A 24,891-nucleotide genomic window follows, 5' to 3' on the forward strand; every position below is an offset into this window, starting at 1 on the left:
AAAAGCAGCCCCAAAGTAACAAGTCTGTGGTTCAAAAAACAGATCTAGATTGTTTTGCCCTCTATTGTATGATTAGTCCCTTGTAAACCACACTTCCTTGCTACGTGTGTCTAAGGTAGACTATACATGCTTACTTATCTGGAACAAACTATGTTTAAATTCTGGCTTTTGTTTCTCAGCTAGTATACTATGCTATTTTGCTAATATACTATGCTATTTAATTACCCACCACCATAGCATCTATGTGCCTGCAATGTCTCAAAGGACCTTGAAGCATTTACAGATATGCGTGAATTAAGCCTTGCAACTCACCTGTGCGTGGGCATTGTCATCGTTTTACAGATGGGAAAAGTGAGGTGATGCAAGTTTTCCCAAAGTCATATGATGACCTTCATCATGATTCAGCGAAATAGGATTGTAAGGCATCTTGAATTAGGAACCCAGCAGCTTTCACTCCTGTTGGCCGAGGGAAGCCAGCGATGCAAAATGTGAGCCCTTGGGAACACAACAGTGAGAGAGAGCATGTGAGCTGTGAGGTTAGGATCGGGCTCTCTGGTCATCTTGCTGTCAGCCTCTTGCTGAGGAAGCCACCAAAACTGTAAGACCATTATTGAAGGCATCTGGATGTATCATTAGAATTCTGCATACCCTGTGGCAGTGTTGTTATTCTATCCCCATCGTTCACAGTTTATAGATAAGAAAACTGGAAAATAGTCTTCTACTTTATCGCTTTCCATAGGCTAGTCAGAACCATTTATGCATTGCCCTTGATTCTTTAGTATCATGATCTTAAAGGGCCACAGGGTGGTTATCCTTTGAGCTCAGGGCTATTTCAGTCTCTCCTCTCTCTGTTTACTCTAGCCCCTTACCTCTGCTTAGTCACCCCTTATGAGGTCAACAGATAAGGATGGTAGATCTCCCCTCCTACGTATAACTGGGATAGAGAGGGAGACAGAGATCTCCCCTTTGTCCCCTCCCTTCATGTGGGTATTGAGAAAGAGCCTGGCTAATGGGCCTTCTTCCAGTGTAAACCAGCAGAAAACAAGCTGAACTTCAACCTGCTTTTAGCACCGATCAGCACACTAAAGTATTTATAGACCACATGGTCCCATGTGAAATTTGAGGTTCTCCTACAAACTGGAGGTCCTTCTTGGCCGTGGGTTCTGTAGGTACCCAGGACTAGCTCTAATTATATATATATAAGATCTGCTGATCAGCTCCACCTATGTATTGCCTGCAAAGACGGGTACTAAATGTTAGTCAGATATAATGCATTTTGCTACCTGTGGGTCATATGTGAATTTTTTAATTATTCTGTGGTTTTGTGCTCTGAAAAGATACTAGAACATGAACAGATAGCACTGCCTTTTACAGCGCTAGAGATTTCAGAGCTACCTCTGTGGTGAGTGAGATACGTGCACCAGAAATATAGGTGTCACAGTCAAGCCTTTGCAGCACAGCTCAGCAAACATAAACCCACAGAGCAAATAAATATGGGGGTTTTGAGGCAGGAAAGGCCAAATCTTTAGCTGGTGTAAATCTGTACCGCTTCATTGACTTCAGTAGAGTTGTGTTGATTTATACCAGCTGGGAATCTGGCCCAAGCTGTTTATCAGCAGACTATCAGATAGAAAAGAGCAGAAATAATATACCAAAGATTTTCATTTTTAACCACTAACAAATTTTATATCGCTGGGGTAACCATCAAAAAGAACTGTGACAAGGAGGTCAAACATTAGTGACATTTCAAAATGGATTGAAACTGTAGGTAGTGAAATACTGTCCCATACAGTGTCTTGGAAACGTACATATATTTCAAACACTGTCTCATTATGCTGAGATTCTGTTGCAATCCCCTAAAATAATTAGTTCTGATATCATCTATATATTATTTTATCTTCATTTAAAAACTCTGTTCCTCAAATGCATAAAGATGAACAATCCCCGTTATTTTTTATTTATTATTTGTTTAGTGGCAACATTTGTTAATTGTTTCACACTGTGCTGTACGATACAAAGAATAAAGACAGTTCCTACTCAGCAGAGTTTATACCTTTAGTTAACTGGCTTGTAAAAGCAGGTGTGGACATTTCCCAAATATTTGATCCAGAACTGAGCTCAGCCTAAAATGGACCACAAAATCGTATGTCGTGGTACAAGCATTTCTTTGTGGAGGGTCCACACTAGCCTTTACCAATATGTTAGCTCCCTAGACTTTATGGGCAATCAGTTATCTTGAGATTAAAAACCCTGGTGCAGGCAAACCCTAAGTGTTTGCAAGGTCCTAAAAGATGAACACACTATTTCACCCAAAGGAAACAAAGGCCAAATTCATCCCTAGTGAAACTCCATTGAAATCAATCCACCTCAGGGCTGGATTCACTTTTAAGGTATTTAGTTTAATATAGAAAGACAAATAAGGGCCTGATTCTCCACTTCATTACACAGTGTTACACTGGTGCGATGTCACTTTCCTCTGGGGAATCACAGTGATGTAAAACCAGTGTAACAGTGGAAAATCAGACCCTCAATATTTTACTGGCCTGATGGGTCTTCTGTAGTGCTGTATGGGACCTGATAGAGTTGGGCAGCGTTGCAAGTAGCTTTAGAAATGAATTTTCACACTGGAAATACCAAAGTATATAGATGAGAAATAATTTGCTTAACCAGTAGCTTTATGTATTTCCTTTTGCTATTATGCAAGATGTCTTTACTTGAGTGACAGCTTTCTCCTGTACAATGAATGGATGCCTGAAAATCTCCCTTGTCATGTGAAAGACAGCTATTCAGGTCTCAATCCTAACTGCAGACAGACCCTTGCAAAGTCAGGGGAGTTCTGCAGAGGGCAGGGGTCTACTCACATGCATCTAGTTGCAGAATCATTCTCAGGCAGGGCCTGTCTTTTAATGATATGTGTGCATAGTGCCTAGAGCAGTGGGGCTTGATCTCTGAATGGGGTCTTTAGGTGCCACTGCAAAACAAATACATTATTATCATGATGATGATGATGATGAATTATGTGCTAAGTATCACTAGAATTCATCCTGCAGCAAAGGAAATCCCCACAAGGATAGGCAGAATGTTAAGGACTGTGTTTTTATTTGTCTTCATGTTTGGGTTTTTGGTCCAATAGTCACATCCAAATAAATATAATATTGGGCCAGAACCATGCCCTAGGTTCCTGCTGGAAACAGTCCACACCATCCTTCACCTCTGTTCTGCCAGTGACCTGGAACTAGCCAGTGCAGCTGTGGGGGGAGGGGAAGCCGACCCAGACGAAGGTTGAGCCAGGTTGGCTGTGAGAGATGCTGATTCAGCATCTTTCCTAGGCAGCCTCTACAGACAACGCTGTGTGCAAACCAGGCTAGATTTTAAAGCTTCCTTACTCCAGCAGAGCAACCTAGGGAGGGGGAAGGTGGTGATACTGCCACAGCCTTACTCTGGGTGTGAATCTTTCCCCTACACCCCCCCACCGCCCGCTCCCGGTGTAACTGCCCTGCTCGGTGCTGGACATGCACGTTTTGCCCAGAGAGGCAAATGCAGCCTGTTGCCTCTTGCAGCAGTATAGGGCAAGAATTGTGGCTTACTTGTTTTTGTCTGCCCCTCTTTATTTTCTCTGCCTGCCTACCTGCCTTCTATTTGTTTTCCACTCTCCCTCGTAGTCACATTGATCCTGCCTCCGCAGGTCTTTCCTTGAAATGATTGTCAGTGTCATTTCATAATACTGAGAGTCCTCCTTTCTCACTGTGCCTGTTGGTCAGGGCCGGCTCCAGCATTTCTGCTGCCCCAAGCAAAAAAAAAAAAAAAAAAAAAAGGCCGCGATCGCAATCGCGACCGGCGGCAGCAATTGGGGGGGGAAAAAAGCCGCGATCGGCGGCGGCAGTTCGGTGGTAGGTTCTTCGCTCCTAGAGGGAGTGAGGGACCTGCCGCCCCCGAATTGCCGCACGTGCCGCCCCTCTCCCTTGGCCGCCCCAAGCACCTGCTTGTTAAGCTGGTGCCTGGAGCGGCCCTGCTGTTGGTTCAGGTCACATTCCTAATACTAATGGTGCTTGGTAATGATTTCCAGAACTATTTCAAAGGATAAACCACCTGTTGTGCCATCACAGCCTGATGCAAACAGGATTCAACTCCCTAGTTGTAATTAGGAATGAGGACCACTCTCTTGGTGTTATATTCTGCTCTCATTATGAATCTGGAGTAACTCCATTGAAATCTTAAGTGAGAAATCATCGTAAGTTTAATATTCTGTCTGCCCCTAGCAGCTCAGGTTTTGTTCATTTGTGTTTTCTTTTTGTTTATTTGTTTTTCTTTGTTTTCTTTTCTAACTTTTAAAATTTTTGATATGTGACAGTTTATATAGTGTGTCTACAGTGAAGGCTGGGTTGGAGTTCAGCACTATATTCGAGTCAACTGGGTAACATCTTGTGTTAAGTTTGATTTTCCCTTTAGCGTATGGTAGATATCATAAGTAAAGTACTGCAGTGATAGGATCAGGTAGGGTTAGGTGATGTAGTGGTTAAAAATGTTTTGTCACCATCTCACATTGGTAGCATCTGGGAAACTACACCACTGCAAAAAATTGCTTATGAATTTTCATAGTGTAATCAAAGCCATGTAGGCATTTTTTTCCCAATATTATCTTCAGCAAATGTCTGTTTGTAGTTCAATTTAAAAAGAACAGCAGACTTCATTGCTGACAGAACTGTAGTCACGCTTTTGAAAGGCCTGATTTTGTTCTTGGTATGAATCAGGAATTAAATCAATGTAAAGCTGGGATAAGTGGGAACAGAGTAAGGCCCTGTATCTTTAGATATTGTTTTGTGTGAGAAAACATTATAGGCTATTAAGATAAACTGTTGATTGTTCTGTTTAGGGAGTGTGTAGCCAAGTAAAAGTTAATCAGGGATTATATTTTTTTAAGCACTCCAGGCATATGTTATAATTTAACAATTTGTTGTGCATCTTTATTCATGATTTTATTTTTCTACTTTAAACATTTTCTTTTTTTTATAGAAAAGTTGTTGGTAGGGCTGAAGAAGTAAATAACAGACATCCTGTAAAAGCGGCTGAGAAACAGACTATGAAACATAGAAACCTATTTGTTTGTTAACACCTTCTTGACACTGGCATTTGTGGTTAAGACAGCGATCATTGTAAGGCCATGTCTACCCTACCATTATAACTTCTTTTTAACCAATTCATGACAATTTTTCCTCACCTGATTACACAACCATGACTGACTTGTGCCCACACAGCTGCTTTATTCAAAACACAACCATATATCTGCACCCTCCACGCTCCCTAGCTTAGTTTGTATCGCTGTTTTCTCACTGCATTCTGGGAAAATCTGAGCAGCTGTCTCATAGGGAACAGAGCACCTTATGTACATGCACAAAGTAGGGCATCGGTAGCATGGTAGGGAAGTGCATTCTGGGATGCACAAAGACTTAGGAGGAAGGACGGGATGTTTATATGGATCGCAAGACTGTCTAGAGTTACAACAGTTAATGCTAATGTACGGGGAGACTTTGGCAAACCAGTAAAGTGCCTAAAACCACTATGGCTTTTTGTTAAAAAGCAACCTAGTCAGCAAGCTGTAAATTGGCCATTCAGCAAACTCAGCTTGACCAAGGCAGGAGGGGAGGGGGTTTTGGGGTGCCACAGAAGGGGCAGCTTGACCCCGCGTCCTTCCTGATAAGAATTGTGTTGAAGTTGCTGATACATGCATTTTAAAAGAGCAGGAATGTCTATTGGGGTCTCAGAGCTGCAGACTCTGGAAAAACCCACACCTGGTTAATCAATAATTAGAAGGAACCTCTTGCTTGAAACTGAAAGAACCCCGGGTAACACTAAGGGTACGTCTATACTTACCTCCGGGTCCGGCAGTAAGCAATCGATCTTCTGGGATCGATTTATCATGTCTTGTCTAGACGCGATAAATCGATCCCGGATCGATCCCGGAAGTGCTCGCCGTCGACGCCGGTACTCCTGCTCCGCGAGAGGAGTATGCGGAGTCGACGGGGGAGCCTGCCTGCCGCGTTTGGACCCGCGGTAAGTTCGAACTAAGATAATTCGACTTATAACGTAGCTGAAGTTGCGTATCTTAGTTCGAAGTGAGGGGTTAGTGTGGACCAGCCCTAAAAGAGTACTGGAAGGGTTTAAAACCTCATGCTTCAGGGTGTATATTAGGAGGAGACCTTCATGGGGACAGATTATCCCACATCTGCCTGCTATAGGGTTTATTGGGCCTTCCTCTGGAACCCCGCCACTGTTGGAGACAGGATACTCAACTAAATGGATCATGGGTCTGATCCAGTCTGTGGAGTCCAATATTTCTATGTAGAAACTGGGACCAGCCAAACTGTCTACACTGGCACTGTTATGGGGTGATATGTACTGTTGTGTGTGACAAAATCAAGTGTTTTATGCTTTGAGTTTTTTTGTTAGAGAGACTTGATATTTGTTTGAAGACAGATTATTATTCTGCTGTGACCACAGACATCTCACTCTGCCTTTGAAGGCAGACCGGGACTCGGAGGGATCAAAGAAAGGGAAAACACAGACAAAAACAAAAAAAGAATCACATGAAACCACAATGGGAAGATTGAGCATTTAAACAAATTACATTTTAATATAAAAAGTCAGGTTAGAAGTCACAACAAACTACAACTTTTCTCTTAGCCTCTTTAAAACAAAGCTCTTAAATGTCTTTTCTGCTTACAAACATCCCTCCTGGGAGGCTAACTTGTGCAGAGGGCCGATACACTAGCTTTCCATCGCTGCAACCCTGAGTTCAAACCCAGCCTTAGATCACACATGAAAGAGTTTGATGATCTCATCCTTAACCCTTTATGTATGCCCATCATAAAACTATTGCAGAGTTTCACCCAGTTACCAGTCTTTGCTCAGGAATAGCAGGAGTGCTACAATGTCAGGACTGAGATGCATTGAATGTGTTGAGAAGCTTACACAGAGCCTGCTTGTACTATATCAGTCTAATGTGACTGTTACATAAGCCCTTTCAGGAATGTGAGTACAATTAACAAAGCTGAGACCCTCTCTGCGGTTTTTATAATGGATACATGCTTGTTGCTTCTACATTGGGTGAGGCAGTACAAGTTTTCGAGCCCTCCTCTTCAGTGGTTTGCCATTGCTTCACGATACCTTGGCGCTTAACACATCTGATGTTCTTAATGATTTTCTGGAAGTTCTTCCTGAACTTCACCCCAATAAAGAAATACAGAATGGGGTTGAGACAGCCATGGAGATAAGCAATTGCTTCTGTTATGACCACCGCAGAGTCGAAATTGTAGTCCAGGTTGAATTCCACATGTATATTGCGTATGAGTATCAATAAATTGTAGGGTAACTGAGTAAGAATGAACACCACTACTATAGAAAATATTATTTTTAAGGATTTGTGCTTTTGGAAACTCCTGGCATGAAGTAAAGTTTTGATAATTATTGAGTAGCAGATAATCATGGTTAGCATGGGGATAAAGAATCCAAGGGTCATTTGGAGTACTTTAAAAACCAACTCTATGAGATGTGAAGGGTATATTGCATGACAGACTGACTTATCGTAGTTCGATTGTCTACTGTATTTAAATTGTGGCATTGCAAATGCTAGTGAAATCACCCAAACTAAAATGCAGATGACTTTCCCCCAAACCATTCTTTTGGCTTGACACATGTGGGCTTTTGTGGCTTGGGCAATAGCAATAAACCTGTCAATAGTTATACAAGTGAGCGTTAACATTGAAGTGTACAGATTCAAAGTGTACAGGCCCCGTATAATTTTACACATCAAGGAGCCAAAAATCCACTCGTGAGCAGCAGAATATGCCCAGAATGGCAAGGTGGAAAGGAAAAGCAAGTCTGCTGTAGCCAAGCTCACTAAAAATACATCCGTCAATGTCTTCAGTTTCTCACAGAAAATGTATATGATAAGGACCAAAGAATTTCCTATCAGCCCAAAGGCAAAAGCTAATGCATACATACAGGGCAGAAAGATTTTGCTGGCCTTGAGAAAATGTTCATTTTCATTGTCATCGTTGCACGTGAGGTTAAGGTCTGGGTAATAACATTCTGGAAGCTCCATGTAGTCTTCTTTTTAAAGGCTACCTGTAATCACACACATCCGAAATTATTTTCTCAACAAGTAAAACAATTATTATAACATATCTAGAGGACAGGGACAATGTTAATCTAAAAGCAAAGAAATAATTGTTGTGGTGAAAACCAACATATATTTATTGGTCTGATAGAAATCACATTATCTTTGTGGTGTGGTATAATCTGAACACTGTTTGCTCCAGACAGAACAGCTGTTGAACCTGCATGTCCTGAAAGTAGATGCATCATTTTTAGCACAGATTTACACTGACTGGGACTGAGAGGTTTAATATTTCAAATGCCTCAAATTTTAGAGTAGTTTGGATCAGGACTTTGGTGTAGGCCAGGGGTCGGCAACGTTTGGCACGCAGCTCGCCAGGGTAAGCACCCTAGTGGGCCGTCCCAGTTTATTTACCTGCTGACGTGGCAGGTTCAGCCAATCGCGGCCCCCACTGGCCGCGGTTCGCTGTCCTAGGCCAATGGAGGCGGCCGGAAGCGGCGCGGGCGAGGGATGTGCTGGCCGCGGCTTCCCACCGCCCCCATTGGCCCAGGACGACGAACCGCGGCCAGTGGGGGCCACGATCGGCCGAACCTGCCGCGTCAGCAGGTAAATAAACTGGCCCGGCCCGCTAGGGTGCTTACCCTGGCGAGCCGCGTGCCAAACGTTGCTGACCCCTGGTGTAGGCCCTTCTCTAAAATTAGGGTTTGAGTCCTACTGTGTTTGATGATGACATACCTCAGCACAAGAGTGTCAACCCCTGTTAGAAAGTGTCACTCAGATCCCCCTTCCTCCCCAACACTGATTGTGACAACAGACTGTTCCATCTTGAATTCAGGGAAAGAAAACCCCTTTCATCTACCATTTGAGCTTTGATGGGGGACATCTCTTCCTTATCCTGATTTTAATGTATAGTTTTCAACCATATCCACAGTTTTCACATAAATGGCCACTTGTCCATCAAATCCCAGCTACACCCATGCTATAGGTATCACTAGAGCCCTGCAAATCCACGGATATTTGCTTTATATCCGTGGGTATCTGCATCCGCAGATGCGGATAGCCGCAGATGATTTTTGCGGATGGTGAGTCGGATGTGGATACAATATTGTATCCGCGCAGGGCTCTGGTAATCACTTCTTCCAGAGCTGGTTAGATTGTGAGCTCTACAAGGCAGGCGGCCTGTCTTGCTATGTGTGTGGACATGGCATGCTGTGGCCACAACCAGGACACAAATAATAATAACAAATAAATCCCAACAGATTCCCAAATAAACTCTGCTGCTATTTTTCATGGGATCATATTATTAATTTGTGAATATTCAGATGTTTGCAAATTCTTACGGTTTAAGAGGTTTTAACGTGAATATTTTTTCACCCCAGAACTGCATTTTTCATTATTTGCCATTTGTTTTTCCCCTGCTCAAAAGTTTTAAGCGTCCATTTAGAAAGCAGAAACAATAGCGTCTAGTTTTGGTGACCCATCACACAGCACAAACAGTAGAACTATTCACAAAGTGAGATCCTACTCCACATGACTAAGAATAGAAGAATCTGGCCCCCACTGAGAGTAATATTCAGTGTGAATTTAGCTCTCTTCTCTGTTCATGAAACATTTGTGACTGATTTTCTGCAAATGTATTCATTATTCACACTAGAAAGTTTTGGCCAAACAATTTGCAGCCTATGGTGTTTGTAAACAGTGCAGGTCAATTATTCCTGCCATGTGATTGGTCACTTGACATTGTTTCTTCTTCCTGAGTGGATGACTAAAACTTTTTCAAGTCAATTGTAAAGCCATTGTCAGATGCTCTCTTGAAACTCAAATGGCAGATTTCAATGAGAATACTCATGCAGCAAAGTATTTCTAAATATAAGTTAACATAAGATTAGCAGAATTCAACCTGGAATGATTTGATCTTCTGGATTGGTTCAAAGACATCTATTATTTAAATAATAACATACAAAGCATATGATTAACTGGTGCTACCCATAAGCTTTGGATGTGTGTTGAGGCCAGAAAGCAAAGTCAAAAAGGCCTTCAGCCATTAGAGAAGTGTGGGGAATCCTTGTGTGACTTCTTGAAGAGTTATTGGATTTTTATACAATGATTTCTGTTATCCTTTCAAATTATGTATTTTTTAAATTTAATAATAACCCCCCCTCATAAAAGAGTTGTTACATATCCAGATATATTGGGACAATGGGGAGAGGGATGATAATCAGCAAAATAAAATCATGGCCAACAAAACCATGACAAATATATATTGAAACAAACTGATAAGCCTTATTTCAGGCACAGTTGATGATCCAGTTGATGTTTCAATACTCTCTCAGGGAAGAAAGTTTTTTTTTTCCTGTGAGCTGAAGGAAAATAATGTATACATATTCAATGATATAATGTGACAACATAACGTATTGTAGGTAGCCACATTACAAATATTACAGTACCCTAATGTGGCTAAGGAAAGTGTCTCATTTGAAAACAACAAGGAGTCTGGTGGCACCTTAAAGACTAACAGATTTATTGGGGCATAAGCTTTCGTGGGTAAAAACCTCACTTCTTCTGAATGATAATCAGCAAAATAAAATCATGGCCAACAAAACCATGACAAATATATATTGAAACAAACTGATAAGCCTTAGAAGTGAGGTTTTTACCCACGAAAGCTTATGCCCCAATAAATCTGTTAGTCTTTAAGGTACCACCAGACTCCTTGTTGTTTTTGTAAATACAGACTAACACGGCTACCCTCTCATTTGAAAGGTATTTTTCAAGTGAAATGTCTCTGCTTTTTGAAGGCTCAGAGCATTATTTTTAAGTTAAAGAATTTCTTTCTATACATGCCACAAGATAGAACATTGATCCTCTTTATAGCCTAAAATATTTAATGTCTAAAAACTCTTTTCTGCAATTAAGCTGTGTTTTTCTAAATTCTGATGACTTTGTGTTTTTTGGATAGGATAGTCAAAAGCGCTCAGCACTGGCACAGTTCTGCTCCCATCTAAGTCAATGGGAGTTTTACTAGTGATTTAAGAGGAAGAAGAGTTGCACCAAATTTTGAAACACACACACACACATATATATGAGTGTGTGTTTCAAAATCTGGTCTTAATAATAAAATAAAAATATGAATTAGGGCATAATTTCTCTATACACTTGGCAGATCTTGGCTCAAATTATTCTTGCTTCCCTCCATGTGCTGGATCCCCATTGACATCTGTAATCTGCACATATAGGGAGAACAGAATATTGGAGAAGAGATTTTAAGAAGATCTGAGAATTGCATTTGGCCTTTAGAAGGGCCATAAGTTCATGCATTTCCTAGTTAGTTAGTTTTACTGAGGAGTATGACTCATGATTCTGCATATAAATTGGATAATTAACATCATCAACCAGATAAGAAAGGATTAACTGAGGTAATCAATGGTGACCTTTAAATAATTTTTTTAAAATTGGTGATTTTGACTTTTGTAATGTCGAAAGAAGACCCGAAAGTCCCCTCTGCCCTTTCTGGCTCTTGTTCTCTGAAAGAAAAAAGACACTCTTCTTTCTGCTTATTTTTACCCAGGGAGAACCCAGAATGCCTCTGGCAACTACAAAAAAGAGCCCATGCCTGAGAATATGCTGATCTGACAAAACCAAACATTCACCTTGGGGCTGAGATCAAGAATGGAAAATTTCAGGCCCAAATCACTTTTTCCGAGGAACTTATGAGCTACTGAGAAAGGGAGGTGAAAAAAAGAAACCCACTTTGTAATCTTAACTAATGTGTTTCCCACCTGCTGGTGATGTAATATTAAATTATTAAAGGTGGATGTTTTAAAAGTTAATACTTCATGATCATTACAGAAGAGAACAATTCCTGAAATATTTCAAAATATTTCCAACCTATTCTATTGAAGAAGTGATAGAAGTATATATAAACCATGAAGACTAGCTGTTATTGAAATGAAAAATACTAGGCCAGATCCTCGACTGGTATAAATTGGCGTAACTCCTCTGAAGTCAGAAGAGCTATCATGTTTAATACCAACTGACGATCTGGCCCATTCAACCCACTAAAACTCAGACAAGTCAGTGGTTCTTTCTTTTCCCATGTGGTGGCAACTTGTAAAAGGAAAAAGGATAAATAACTTGATTATTGAAAAGAAAGTTATGATTTATTCTTGATATATTTTCACAAATATATATGATATAATTTTAATCAATAGCTCTTATGTTGCATACTTTTAAAAAAATAGTACTTTTTACTCAATTAAGCTGTTATCCCCAATGCACATAGTCTCAAATATTGGAACTGCTACCTTTCATCAGACCATTGATCCAGCTGTACCAATAAAAAAAAAAAAAAGTGATCCTGGCAGTAACCATCCTGGCAAGTGTAACCTCTATTCTTAGTGAGATAATGAAAGAAATATTAAGGGGGCAGTGGGGAGTTATTGAAACTCTTGAGGATAATGGAACTATCCAGGAGCACTGTAGGTTTATAAATGAATGTGATTGTTTTTTGGGACAGATTTACAAAAGTACTGCATGAAGCAGATGTGATATATTTGGATTTTAAAAGTCTGGAAGCTTACTTAAAACTTGAATTCAAATTGGCTTGGATAGGAACAAATGATATGGACTGAAAATGATTGAAATACTGTAAGCTTTAAGTAGTGATCAATGGCAGTGTAGTCCTCGGGGAGCAACGGAGGGATCTGGTACATATTAATGAACTGGAAAAGGGAAGAAAAAATGCAGGGCCAGATCATATCACTCTGTTCTGTGCATGGAATAGACTTTCTGTGCATGGATCTCACTTCTCCTATCAAGAAAACAGGGTAAGTCATCTCCATTACCTCCACTTCTCACCACCATCTGGGACCCCTTGAAAATCCATGAAGGGGGAAGTCTAATAGGTCTTTTTGATCTCTAACTTCTATTTTTCTAGTCCGCTATCCTGCCTCAGCAAAAGAAGTGGGGTGGAGGGAACCATAATACACCTGGCCAGTTGCTCAGTTCCTCCCTAGCAGGGATCCAGGAACAATAACACCGTCCAGCTATTTAAATAATTCTTACCCTGAAACAGAAAATGCTCAATGATTTTTCTGGTCAGGAATACTCTCAGCTCAGTTGACCCTTTGGCATATAGGGGTGTAATTTTCACCCACTGATACCAGTGATGGATTAGCTGTATCCTTAAAGTATATACCCCCTGTGGTCTGACCCCCATCCCTGTGATTCTAGGGCAGGGCAACTTTAAACTAAGGGGTGAATCACTGCATCGGCATATTTTCTGGGTGCCTTGGCCACACAGTCTGGTTGGTCATTCTCATCCACTTCCTGAGATGTGCTGATCACTACATGTTTCCCAGCAGAGTGAGACTAAATTGTGCCTCATTCAGCATGGAAAAAAACCCCAACAAAACAAAAACAAAAAAATCCACCACCTGTTATGTGATCGATTTAAATACATATTTCCAATAAACATGATTATTTGCCCCCATTATAAAGACCAAAATGACTCAACAGGGCTTTTTCTAGTACCCTGTTATTTCTGTGGCTTTAAAATCTCTCTCTCAAGCATAGTCATTACTACCAGGGGCTTTTGAGATCTGAGCTATTACTGTGGTCATTATGATCGGATGAAGGTGTTTAGAAAGATGTTATTAAAAACGCCTCCATCAAACATCTGTATCCAAAACATTTGTTTGATTCAAAGTGTTATTTAAAAAAACAACATTAGAATATATTTAAAAGGGATAACAAAGTTGAAATATTTTACACAGATTTGAAAGAACCTATCTGTTCTGATAGAATTTCCATTTTAGAGCTAGGGGATGCCTCCAGAAGTAATAGAATCTTTCAAACCAGTGGGTTTTTAAGAGACGTAAGATAGCCTATATTTTGTTCTACCCTCCATATATTTTCCTCTTCCAATTTGAAGTAAGAGAAAATAGTCACTTACTGGAAGACGCTGTATGGTGGTGGAGAGTGTTGTCACCTACGTTTCAAAGGAAGTCTGAAGACGGCAATGACTCTACATATTTATCGTTTTATCCGTCTGCGATGTTTCCTGTTGGTGTTCTGGGGTTTTTTGTGTTGTTTTTTTTTACACCAAAAATAGCAGTTTATGACACTCTTGTTGAAATTACATTTTTATCTCCAAGTAGATCTTTCTCAGGTAAATGATATGGCCTAAAGTTGACTATACAATACATCTAAAAAGACTTGCTGAAAATATCTGACCTTCCAGGCCACAAATGCAAGTTCCACTGAAGATCAGGGATTCTTGCATATTGAATTTTTTTTTTAATCATTTGCAGGACGGTTTCTCCCATTTCTTCCAGTTACTAGTTTCCACCATCTGTACATAGTTCATGACAGTTAATCATAAGTACACAATATTCCAAATTTCATCTGTGTTGGTTAGTTTTGAGTGGACATGCAGATCACATAGGAGTGTTCTTGTTCTTTAGTTGGAACATTTAGATACTATGTTGATGCACGCTACAACTGGTTAAAAAAATGTTTTCCAATTTTTCATCAAAATTCAGCTGGGGAAGGAGAGGGGAAGACACATAATTTTCAATTAAATCTTCTGTGATAATTTCATCCCATTTTTTGACCGTTTCTAATGGGCACTATAGAAAATGCTACAATAGTGTTATGCAGGAAGTTGCTAATGACAGCAAATGAGTCTTTGATCCTGAAACCGTCACAGACCTTGTTAGTCAATGGGTATGCCAAGCCCTCCTTCAGGCCCAGTGGAAGGAACCATTAAGCCTCCTTTATGTAATAAAGACAGCTGAAAACAGTGGAAGAGCTGCCCAAGGTACATGGCAGGACAGCAATAAGCCATGTGGGCTAAGGAGTTTACCTAACTGTAAAGACAGGAACTAGACGTTTGAGTTTGCAGTCTTTCTTGGAGAAGGCTGAGAGAATCAGATATGAGAAGGACTCTGAGAGGAAGCAGATCAATGGAGCCTCTTGCGGCACATTCAGGGCCGGTGTAACCACTAGGTGAACTAGGCGGCCACCTAGGGCACCAAGATTTGGGGGCGCCAAAAAGCGGTGCCCAAAATTTTTTTTTACACTCTTGCTTAGGGGCAGGTACCTGTCAGTCTCCAGCGGCCAGCAGCCGCTTCACCTTGGAGTCTCCCCCGCTTCCCCAGGCGCCACTCCTCCTCTCAGGCTCCCCGGCCGCGGCCACCCAAGATCACGCAGGCGGGGGGCGCCACCGCGGAGGAGCCGCAAGGGGCCAGGTTTGGCTGGGGCCCTGCACCTGCCGTCCGACAGCAGCGGGAACCGGGTGCCGCTCGGTGGGAGCCGGGCGGCCCGAGCCCAGGGTGGCGGCAGCCTCCACAGCAGCAGGGGCAGGCAGGGAGCATAGCCCGCCATGGGGCAGGAGAGGCCACGCTGCTGCTGCTGCTGTTTCCCAGCCCTGCTGTGTGGCGCAGGAAAAGGACGGCTATATTGTGTACAATCTTCATAAATAAACAAGGTTCTACCAAGAGTATACCTGACTTGTGTCACAGTTCAATGTGAGCCATACCTTTGACCTCCCTCTCCACCCCCAGGTACAATTTCAAGTGATAGTCCCAGCAACTACACTTCTTTCAGGGTGGAATCCCATGATTCAACCCACTTCCAGACTTTTCAGCAGCCTTGTTTGCCTATTATGTTTCCTTAGCAGGACCAACTGGGTTTGGTACCTGTTTGAGACCTCCCTTCAGGAGATGAGATCAGTATGAAAATACAGTGTGACTCAGAACAGCTGCCTCAAAACAAAGCATTATTTATTTATCCATAGGAACATAGCAACCAGAGAAAAGGGGTTAAAACAACAAAAGACCTACATGCATATTGTATTCTTCTTTGAGTAGTGTCCCTATAGGTGCTCCACTGTAAGCGTCCGTTACGGGTGCTGTAGGTGTGGGTGTGTGTGTGTCCCCACACTGTCAATCAGAGAATTTAAATAACAATCCATCCCGCCTACACCTGCATGGCTCCTCTCCAGCTAGGAGACCAGCCAGCGTGTGCAGGCATTCCCTCCTCAGTTCCTTGTCAACCACCCTAGGCTAGAGCTGGAGCTAAGAACTGGCCATTCACGGATCATTAACTCCTTTAGTTTTGCAAATTTTTGCTTCTCTTGAAGCCTCTTTTCTTTTATTACTTATTTGTTTTAAGCTGGCAGTGCCAAGAAGAAAAAAAAAGGAGGAGAAAAAGGAAAGAAGAAAATACTAGAAAAGGTTTGCCTCCTGCAAACCTAGTGGGGAGACCCCCCTAGACAAGGGTATGCCTGGCTCCCCAGGCTTCAAAAAGTGTCTTAGCTGCAAAGATTCCATCCCAGTAAGAGATGGACATGCACAGTGTATTCGCTGCCTCAGGGAAAGTACAATCCACAAAAGTGTGATTGGTGCCAGCGGTTAAAACCAAAGTCCAGGAAGGACAGAGAGTTAAGGCAAAAACTCCTGCTCATGGACTCAGCCCTGCAACCCCTGGAGTCCCGGTGTGAGAATTATCACCGCAACCTTCTATGTTGAAAGCAGGTGATCCCAAAGAGATGAGCCACTCACTAAAGACCTCTACGAAAAGTCTGTGAGTCCCTCTAGCGAGCCCAGATCGAGCCGGAAACAATCTGTGGCTCCTTCAGTATCTTTGGTACTGATGGCGCCAAAGCTGCCTAGAGTCGGTACCCAGTGCACGCATGGTATCAAGCCAACAAAGCCAGTCAGCCGCCCAAACACCTGATGCTCACGGGCAAGGAGTTCCGGTACAGTAGGGGCGTGAGAAACATAGAAGTTCCACCCCGGGGAAGGCTACATTGACTAGGTGGTCGGCACCGGCACCAACCTCAGTGCGCTTGGCACCAATGGACCCCTCGGCACTGACAGCTATTGGCACTGATACCAGTACCACCTGCACCGACAGACTACAGGTGCGCATCAGATCTCTCAGTCTCTGATGCATCGGTCTTGCCCCTTCTCGTTACCGGGGCTCCAGAACCAAGCTCACCGGGAGTAGTGGACACAATGGCATCCCTATGCCATGCCCCGCCTCTCTCCTCTTCAGACTCTGGGAGTGAGAGGACTTGGGTTCTGCTTGTTCTGCCCACCATACAGGTCGCAATCTCACCATGGGCACCAAGCATACTAGCTCGGCCCTCAACCTCCATGGTTTGGGCAGCCATAGTTTCAGCTGCCAGCACACTACCCACAATGGCCGTACTGGGACCTCTGGAAAAACCCAGTGGCAACAAGCCTTACAGCCCCCTGGCGAGGTATATCGGCAGGCAAGGAGGCACCTTCCTTCACCAGCACCTTCAAAGGTGTCGGACCCTCCTGAGCTATTGGGGGAAGGAATGGAAACAAAAGCAGAAAAAGGGGATGTTTCTCCAGCTCATCACCTACTGAGGCGGTGATTTCCCCCCCCCCCCCCCCCCCCGTTGGCAGATGACTTTAAATCATTCCAGGACCTAGCCCAAAGAGTCGCTGAAGCCCAGCAAGTGCAGCTGCATGAAGTAACTGAACCCCATTGTAAACTGGTGGGCATTCTCCACTCTTCGACCTCTAACAAATTGGCCCTCCCAGTTAACAAGGTGCTCCTAGACCCTGCTAGGGTCATATGGCAGACCCCTGCGTCTGTCCCGCCAACATGCAAATGGGTGGACAAAAAGTACTATGTGCCAGTAAAGGGCACAGAATTTTTGTTTTCCAACTGTCTCCAAATTCCATCATTGTGGATGCAGTTAATTCTAGGGGTCACCAGTGCCAACTTAAATCCAACTTAAATCCCTATGACCATGATGGGAAGTGCTGGGACGTGTTTGGCAGGACAGCCTATTCTTCAACCACCCTTCCGTTCCAGGTAGCAAATTACCAGGCCTTGTTGGCCAAGTGTGACTATCAGAACTATGCAAAGTTAAATTCCTTTATTGACCAACTCCCAGATGCTTACAAGGACCAGTTCATGGCCATCATTAATGAGGCCATGGACAGCTGGTGGCAAAAAAATCTCTCCAGTACACACTGGACACAGCAGCACACTCAGTTTCCACAGCTGTGGTTCTAGAAGGGCCTCTTGGCTCCATTTGTCTGGCTTCCCTAAGAAGGTCCAACCTACAGTAGAGGACCTCCCTTTTTGAGGGAATGAAGTTGTTCGCCGAGAAGACAGACGCGCCTCTTCACACTTTAAACGATTCTTGGGTGACTCTTCGGTCCCTGGGGATATACACACCGGCCTACAAGAGGAAATATAGCCCTCAGCCACAGTTCAAGCCCCAGTCATCACAGTAAACATCTCAATACCCATTGAAGAGATTGTATGAGCCGCAGAGAAAGAAATACAAATTCTCTAAGCATAAACAATCGGGGCCACAACAGTCTTCGTCTCAACTCTCAACTTCAAAGCGACAGTTTTGATGGGTTGCTTGAGGTGCTGGTAGAACACTCTTCTTGTCACCACATTCTGGGAAAGCCCACTCCTCCTTTCGGAGACCGCCTTTCTCCATTCCACAGCACCTGGGAACAGATAACCTCCAACAAGTGGGTGCTGGAAATCATCTGGAGTTGATATGCCATCCACTTCTCCTCCCTTCCACCTCCCAAACACCCTTCCCCATCCCTCTTCAGGAACCCTTTTCATGAAAATCTACTATGTTACACCAAGGAGATGGTTCACCTCTTAAGAGCTATAGATCCTGTGCCCATACATTTCAGGGGCAAAGGTTTTAACTCTTGTTACTTCCTGATACCGAAGAAAATTGGAGGCTGGAGACCCACACTGGACCTCAGAAAGCTCAACAGATATGTGAAAACACAGAAATTAAAGATGGTCACCCTATCAACGATCATCCCGACTTTAGAAGAAGAAGCCTGATTCTCAGCCCTCAACCTGCAAGATGCTTTTACATCTCCATCATATCGAGGCACAGGTGTTACCTCAGATTCACACTGGGCCAGGACCACTACCAGTACAGAATACTCCATTTTGGCATCTCATTGGCCCCCACGGTATTCTCTACAGTCCTTTTGGTAGTGGTGGCCCACTTATACTCTCAAGATATCATGATTTTTCCTTACCTGGACGATTGCCTTCTCAGGGCATGATCCTTCATGGAGGCCCAACGAGACACTCAAGCCACACATCATCTGTTTTTGAGTCTGAACCTACAGATCAACGAACAAAAATGGACCTCAACACCAGTTCAAAGGCTAGAGTTCATAGGCGCCAACCTCGACTCTATTCAGGCAAGGACACTCCTGCCACATTACGGATTTCTCAGTCTCTCATTGTTGATAGAGACAGTACAATCCAGCCCTCAAATCTTGGCTAGTCGTTGCCTTCAACTTCTGGGGCACATGGCCATGGGTACTTCAGTCATTGCTTATGCCAGGTTACACATGAGATGCCTCCAAGCATGATTTGGTTCAGTGTACAGACCAAACAGACAATAAAAAGAAGCTCCTATCGGTGCCTTCTAGAGTCAAACAATCCTTAGATTGGTGGAAGGACCCAGTGAATGTTTGCACGGGGATCCCATTTGCTTAGTCTTCCCCATCCCTTCCCCTGACCACTGACGCAGCCCTCATGGGTTGGGGAGCTCATCTCAATGGTTGCACAGTGCAGGGCAAATAGTCTCCATCAGAGACATGCCTCCACATCAACCTGCTTGAGCTCTGAGCAGTACGAAATGCATGCGCTCACTTCCTCCTGCTGATCAAAGACACACATACGAAGGTCATGATGGACAACGTGGCCTGCATGTACTATATAAACTGGCAGGGAGGCGCCAAGTCTCATTTCCTGTGCACAGAAGCATGGAAATTATGGAACTGGTGCATCTCCCACAATGTCCTAATATCAGCAGCCTATCTACCCGGAGTACACAACACCATAGCCGACAGTCTCAGCCGCAAATTCCCATTCAACCACGAATGGGAAATAGAGCTGACGACTCTACATGACATATTCTGGCAATGGAGGACACAGGTAATAGACTTATTTGTTACTTACCAGAAAAAGAAATGTCTGCGGTACTGCTCCAGAGCAGGGATTGTACGTCACTCCAAGGGAGACGTTCTCCTCCTTCCTTGGGACAAGGGCTTTCCTTACGCCTTTCCCTGTTCCCTCTATTGCTGAAGGTCCTGCTGAAGATAAAAAGAGAAAAAGCAAGCAGCATTCTGATTGCCCCCACCTGACCCAGACAGACGTGCCCCCACCTGGCCCAGACAGATGTGGTACCCAGTCACAGATGGCTTTATGTCCACCGATGACCCTGCCAATCACACCCTACCTCCTGTCACAGAATGAGGGTCACACCTCCACCCGAGTCTCCAGGTTCTGCATCTCAAAGCCTGGCTTCTTCATGTGTTCCAGCACATAGCAGCATCTTGTTCTGAGAAGGTACAAGAAGTACTATTGCACAGTAGAAAGGATGGTACTCGTCACACATAACTACAGAAATGGAAGAGATTCCAGATATGGTGCCAGCCCATGGGTGTCACCTCGATTCAGCCAACCTACTGGTGGTCCTTGACTACCTGTTATCCTTAAAGAAGTTGGGTATCTCTGTTAGCTCGCTGAAGGTTCACTTGGCATCAATCACAACCTTCCACCAGCAGGTGGAAGGCTATTCAATCTTCTCCCACCCAACTATGAAGAGGCTCCTTAAAGAAAACCTCTTCCCACAACCCAGGGCTTCCACTACGCAACTCAACCTACTGTTAAAGGGCCTAACTAGACCACTATTTGAAACCTTGGCCACTTGTTTGTTAATTTGCTTTTCCATGAAGATGGCATTCCTCATTGCCATTACCTCTGCCAGAAGGATAGGGGATATAGCTGCCTTGATGGCACATTCCCCATTTACTGTGTTCTTCCCTGGCAAGGTCACACTCAGACCACATCCAGAGTTCACTCCAAAAGTGACTTCTACATTTCACATGAATCAACTTATTCAGCTCCCAACATTTTATCCAAAACTTCATATGGATAATTGAGAGGTCATCCTCCATATGCTAGATGTGAGAAGAGACTTTTATTTGGACAGGACAGAGTTCTTTAGAAAATCTCCAAGACACTTCCTCTCCATTGTGGATAGATCGAAGGGTGCAGCGATCTCAGCTCAGTGACTCTCCCAGTGGACCTCTGGCTGTATTAAACTCTGCTATCAATTGTGGGGGGTAACCTCCCCATCCTCAATACACATGCATTCCACGAGGTCAGTTTCCTTGTCGATTGCCTTTTCCAACCTAGGTGGGCATCTGCACATAACTTTGCAGCTCACTATGTCATACTGGGGGATTCGGCTTCAGACGCCCAATTCGGGGCCTCAGTACTGTCATCTATATCAGACACGACTCTGAAGTTCCAGCCTCCAGCAGTGGGAGCTGCTCGGGAGTCACCTACAGTGAAGCACTCACAGGGACACTACTCAAAGAAGTTACTCACCTTGTGCAGTAATGATGGTTCTTCAAGATGTGTGTCCCTATGGATGCTCCATGACCCACCCACCTCCCCTCTGTTTCAGAGTTCCACTATTGACTCTGCCGTAGAGAAGGAACTGAGGTGGGAATGCCTGCGCATGCCGGCTGGGCTCCTGGCTGGAGGGGAGCCATGCATGTGCAGGTGGGATGGTCTACTATTGAAATTCTCTGATCGACAGAACGGAGGCGCGCACAGACTTACAGTGGAGCACCAATAAGGATACTTACAGTGGAGCACTCATAGGGACAGATATCTAAAAGAACCATCATTACTGCACAAGGTGAGTAACTTCTTTCCTAAAGCTTAGCATTTCCCTTGAGGTAGGTAGGTCCCACTTATCCCACGTACCCCCCTGCTTCAGGTTTCCAGCTACTTATGTACAGACCCTGCCCCTCTTTCTTTGCTTCTGGGGATGCTCTTTTAACAGTTCTCAAGTTCTTTAAGATTTTCTTCCCCTCTCCGAAACTGAGAGATTGCTATGCTCTTCTAGAGACCAGACTTCAAAGGCTTTGACCGCTGTACTGTCAGTTGAGCACCAGTAATCAGGCTATCTAAACCACTCGACTTTGAGTCTGCAAATTTGGAAAAATCACTTAAGACTGTTTGAACCCCTCATTAACCTTTGGCAAGCAACACCCTAACCATCTAACAGAGTCCCGTAATATTCATAAAAATAATACAGGTATCTCTCACCTTCACAAATTGTTTCATCAATTTCTCCTCCTAATGGAAACAGTTTTACAAGGCCCCAAATATTGACTAACACTCAGACAAAAAGGGGCAACAATAGATTGATGAATACACATAAATCTTAGAGTCAGGTTTCTGGTACAAATAGTTGCATTTTGAAGCTCAAATACTCTTTTCATTAATACCAAGTGTAACAGTCAGATCTCGTTCACATTAGATAAAACGGTGTATATATTTGAAGGTACAGCAAAAAAAGCAGAAAACAAAAATTTTTAAACAATAACTGCTTAATGGGACATCCGTGGAAAGATCGTTCAAGCTAATTTATCAAATTAGCTACATGAATAGGCCAATTAACCCGATTCAAACCAGGTCTGAAACCTGCTTGCTATCTAACAGCCAAAGATCTCTCTCCCTGAGATCGCGTGTGTGGGGGTGTGCTTCCCCTGGGAGGAAATATTTCCCCACACCGCTGTTGGCCCTATTTCATGTATGAGGTACTATGCCTCTGGGATTGCTTAGGGAACCCATTCCTGTGTGACTTGTGATAAATCCTTTTACAAGTGGAAAACACACTATTAACAATATCAAAACATCTACTGTTCTATCAAAAACAAAGGGCAATTCACCACTCTGCACAGTTTCAGTCACTGTCTAGCTAAATCATGTTTGTAATCTGTTTTCTCCTTTGACTCGTGAATCACATTTCCACAAATCACCTTTGATCATCTACTCTAAGAAGCATCTCAGCAAAAACAGCATGGAAATTGCTGACTGCTCAATGTTATCTGCTATAGTCTAGTGACGTTGCTACTGTCTGCCCTCCATCAGGGTTTCAGGGTTAGAGGGCAGCTTTGAAATCTGCCAGCATCTCCGTAGGAAACCCACGCACAAGGACTGCTGAGGAGATGTTCTGAATCTGTATATTCCCCAACTACCCTGGCCTCACCATTCTCTGGCCAGTGACAAATGCTTTTTAGGCTGTGCTGTCCCCCTGAAGCGGGGGGTTTGTCATCAACACAATCTGCCCCTCCCCCCACAGCAAATGTTCTGTCTCAGGGGCTTTATTCATGGGAACAAACTGACTTCTGGCCTAGGCAGGATTTAACCCTGCACCTTCAAAACACAGTTCAGAGCCTGAGTTCAGACTAGAACCCCAAAGTTGCTTATTTGAAACTCTTCACTGCTTCTCTGAACCTCCAGTACACAGTATTTGGTTGGAAATGAAGCTTGAACGGGCTTTGTTCCTCCTTCAAATCCCTCCTTAAAACTTTCCTTTGCCATGGTGCCTACAAAAAACTTATTTTCGCAGCTGATATGCTGAGACTACTGGCTATCAAGCTGACTAGGATTGTGTCTTTGTTTCTTTGTGCTTCCCCATCTGCCTGTATCCACTCGTTGTCTCTTGTCTTATACTTTGATTGTAAACTCTTTGGGGCAGGAACCATTTTTTGTTCTGTGTCTGTACAGCACCTAGCACAATGGTGTCCTGGTCCAAGACTTGAGCTCCCAGGCACTGCCACATACAAATAATAACTAATAATTGAGGCCCTACTTCATTTGTGATATTGCAGAAATGGTGGATTCCGCAATATTAGGCTTCCACTGAAATTTTTATTTTAATTAGCTTACTTTGCACAGTCCACAATTTTGCATATATTTTGAGTATGCAGTTAGTACTGCACTAACATTCAAAGCCTATAAAATGTAAAAAGCTTAAGTGACTGGACTTGATTTCTACAGCAGTTGTGTTATAGGGTGACCAGATGTCCCGATTTTATAGGGACAGTCCTGATTTTTGGGTCTTTTTCTTATATAGGCTCCTATTACCCCCCACCCCCGTTCTGATTTTTCACATTTGCTGTCTGGTCACCCTATTGTGTTAAGACTTTTAGTCTTCTGAATTTTATATTGTACCAGTCAGGTTTTTTTTTTTTTTTAAATGAGTGTAATATAGTTACTGCATAATGTCTGGTTATCAAAAAAATTAACATAATACTTGAGTGTTTATATTGTTCCAGCCAGGGATGCCAGAATGGGGGGGGCCATGGCCCTCCCACTCTCTGGTCAGGTGGAGGGTCTGCGGCTCCCTGGCCTGGCTCTGGCTTTTGGCTTGGCCAGGGGCAGGACCTCAGGGGGAAGAGAAGAGGCAAGGGAGGGGCCATGGAGGGAGCAGGGTACCCTGCACTCCCCCACTTTTGGGATGGCTTCGCCACCTCTGCTAGCAAATTTTTCTTAAACAAATAGGTCTACTCTGGCTTTTCCAAATTAACGCTATTAATAAAGGTCCATTATTACTTTCCCGTGATTTTCTATGTTTTGTCCACAACTCAGCCGCAATTATTTGAAGATCATACCACTATTCAAGTAGGGCCTTACTAATAATAATCATGTCAGGTAAATTCTCTTTGGACAAGAAATTCAACAAGAAATTCTGTGAGTTCGACTGGGAGTATTTCATAGCTTCTTCTTCCAGATGGAAGCTCAGATGTTTGTGAAAATGGAAAATGTGGGGGGGGGGGGAGTTAGACAAGCAAGTTTTATTCAACTTTGGCTTCTGAAATTAGCAAAAACTCAGTTGTTTCCTGTTTTGTTCAACTGGGGCACTA

General features: G+C 43.4%; 2 protein-coding genes across 3 annotated transcripts in view; one reads left to right on the forward strand and one right to left on the reverse strand.

The window, feature by feature from the left end:
* The window catches only part of LOC113405155 (FYVE and coiled-coil domain-containing protein 1-like), an 80,232-nt gene that overhangs the window by 44,371 nt on the left and 10,970 nt on the right, over positions 1-24,891 (forward strand). The window lies entirely within an intron of this gene.
* LOC113405156 (C-X-C chemokine receptor type 6-like) lies at positions 7,070-8,101 on the reverse strand. The gene has a single exon (XM_026646077.1). It carries the CDS (start codon positions 8,099-8,101, stop codon positions 7,070-7,072), a length of 1,032 nt encoding a protein of 343 aa, XP_026501862.1.

This window comes from Terrapene carolina, unplaced genomic scaffold (genome assembly GCF_002925995.2).
Source record: "Terrapene carolina triunguis isolate 2854851 unplaced genomic scaffold, T_m_triunguis-2.0 Scaffold34029, whole genome shotgun sequence".
NCBI classification, from domain to species: Eukaryota; Metazoa; Chordata; order Testudines; family Emydidae; genus Terrapene; species Terrapene triunguis.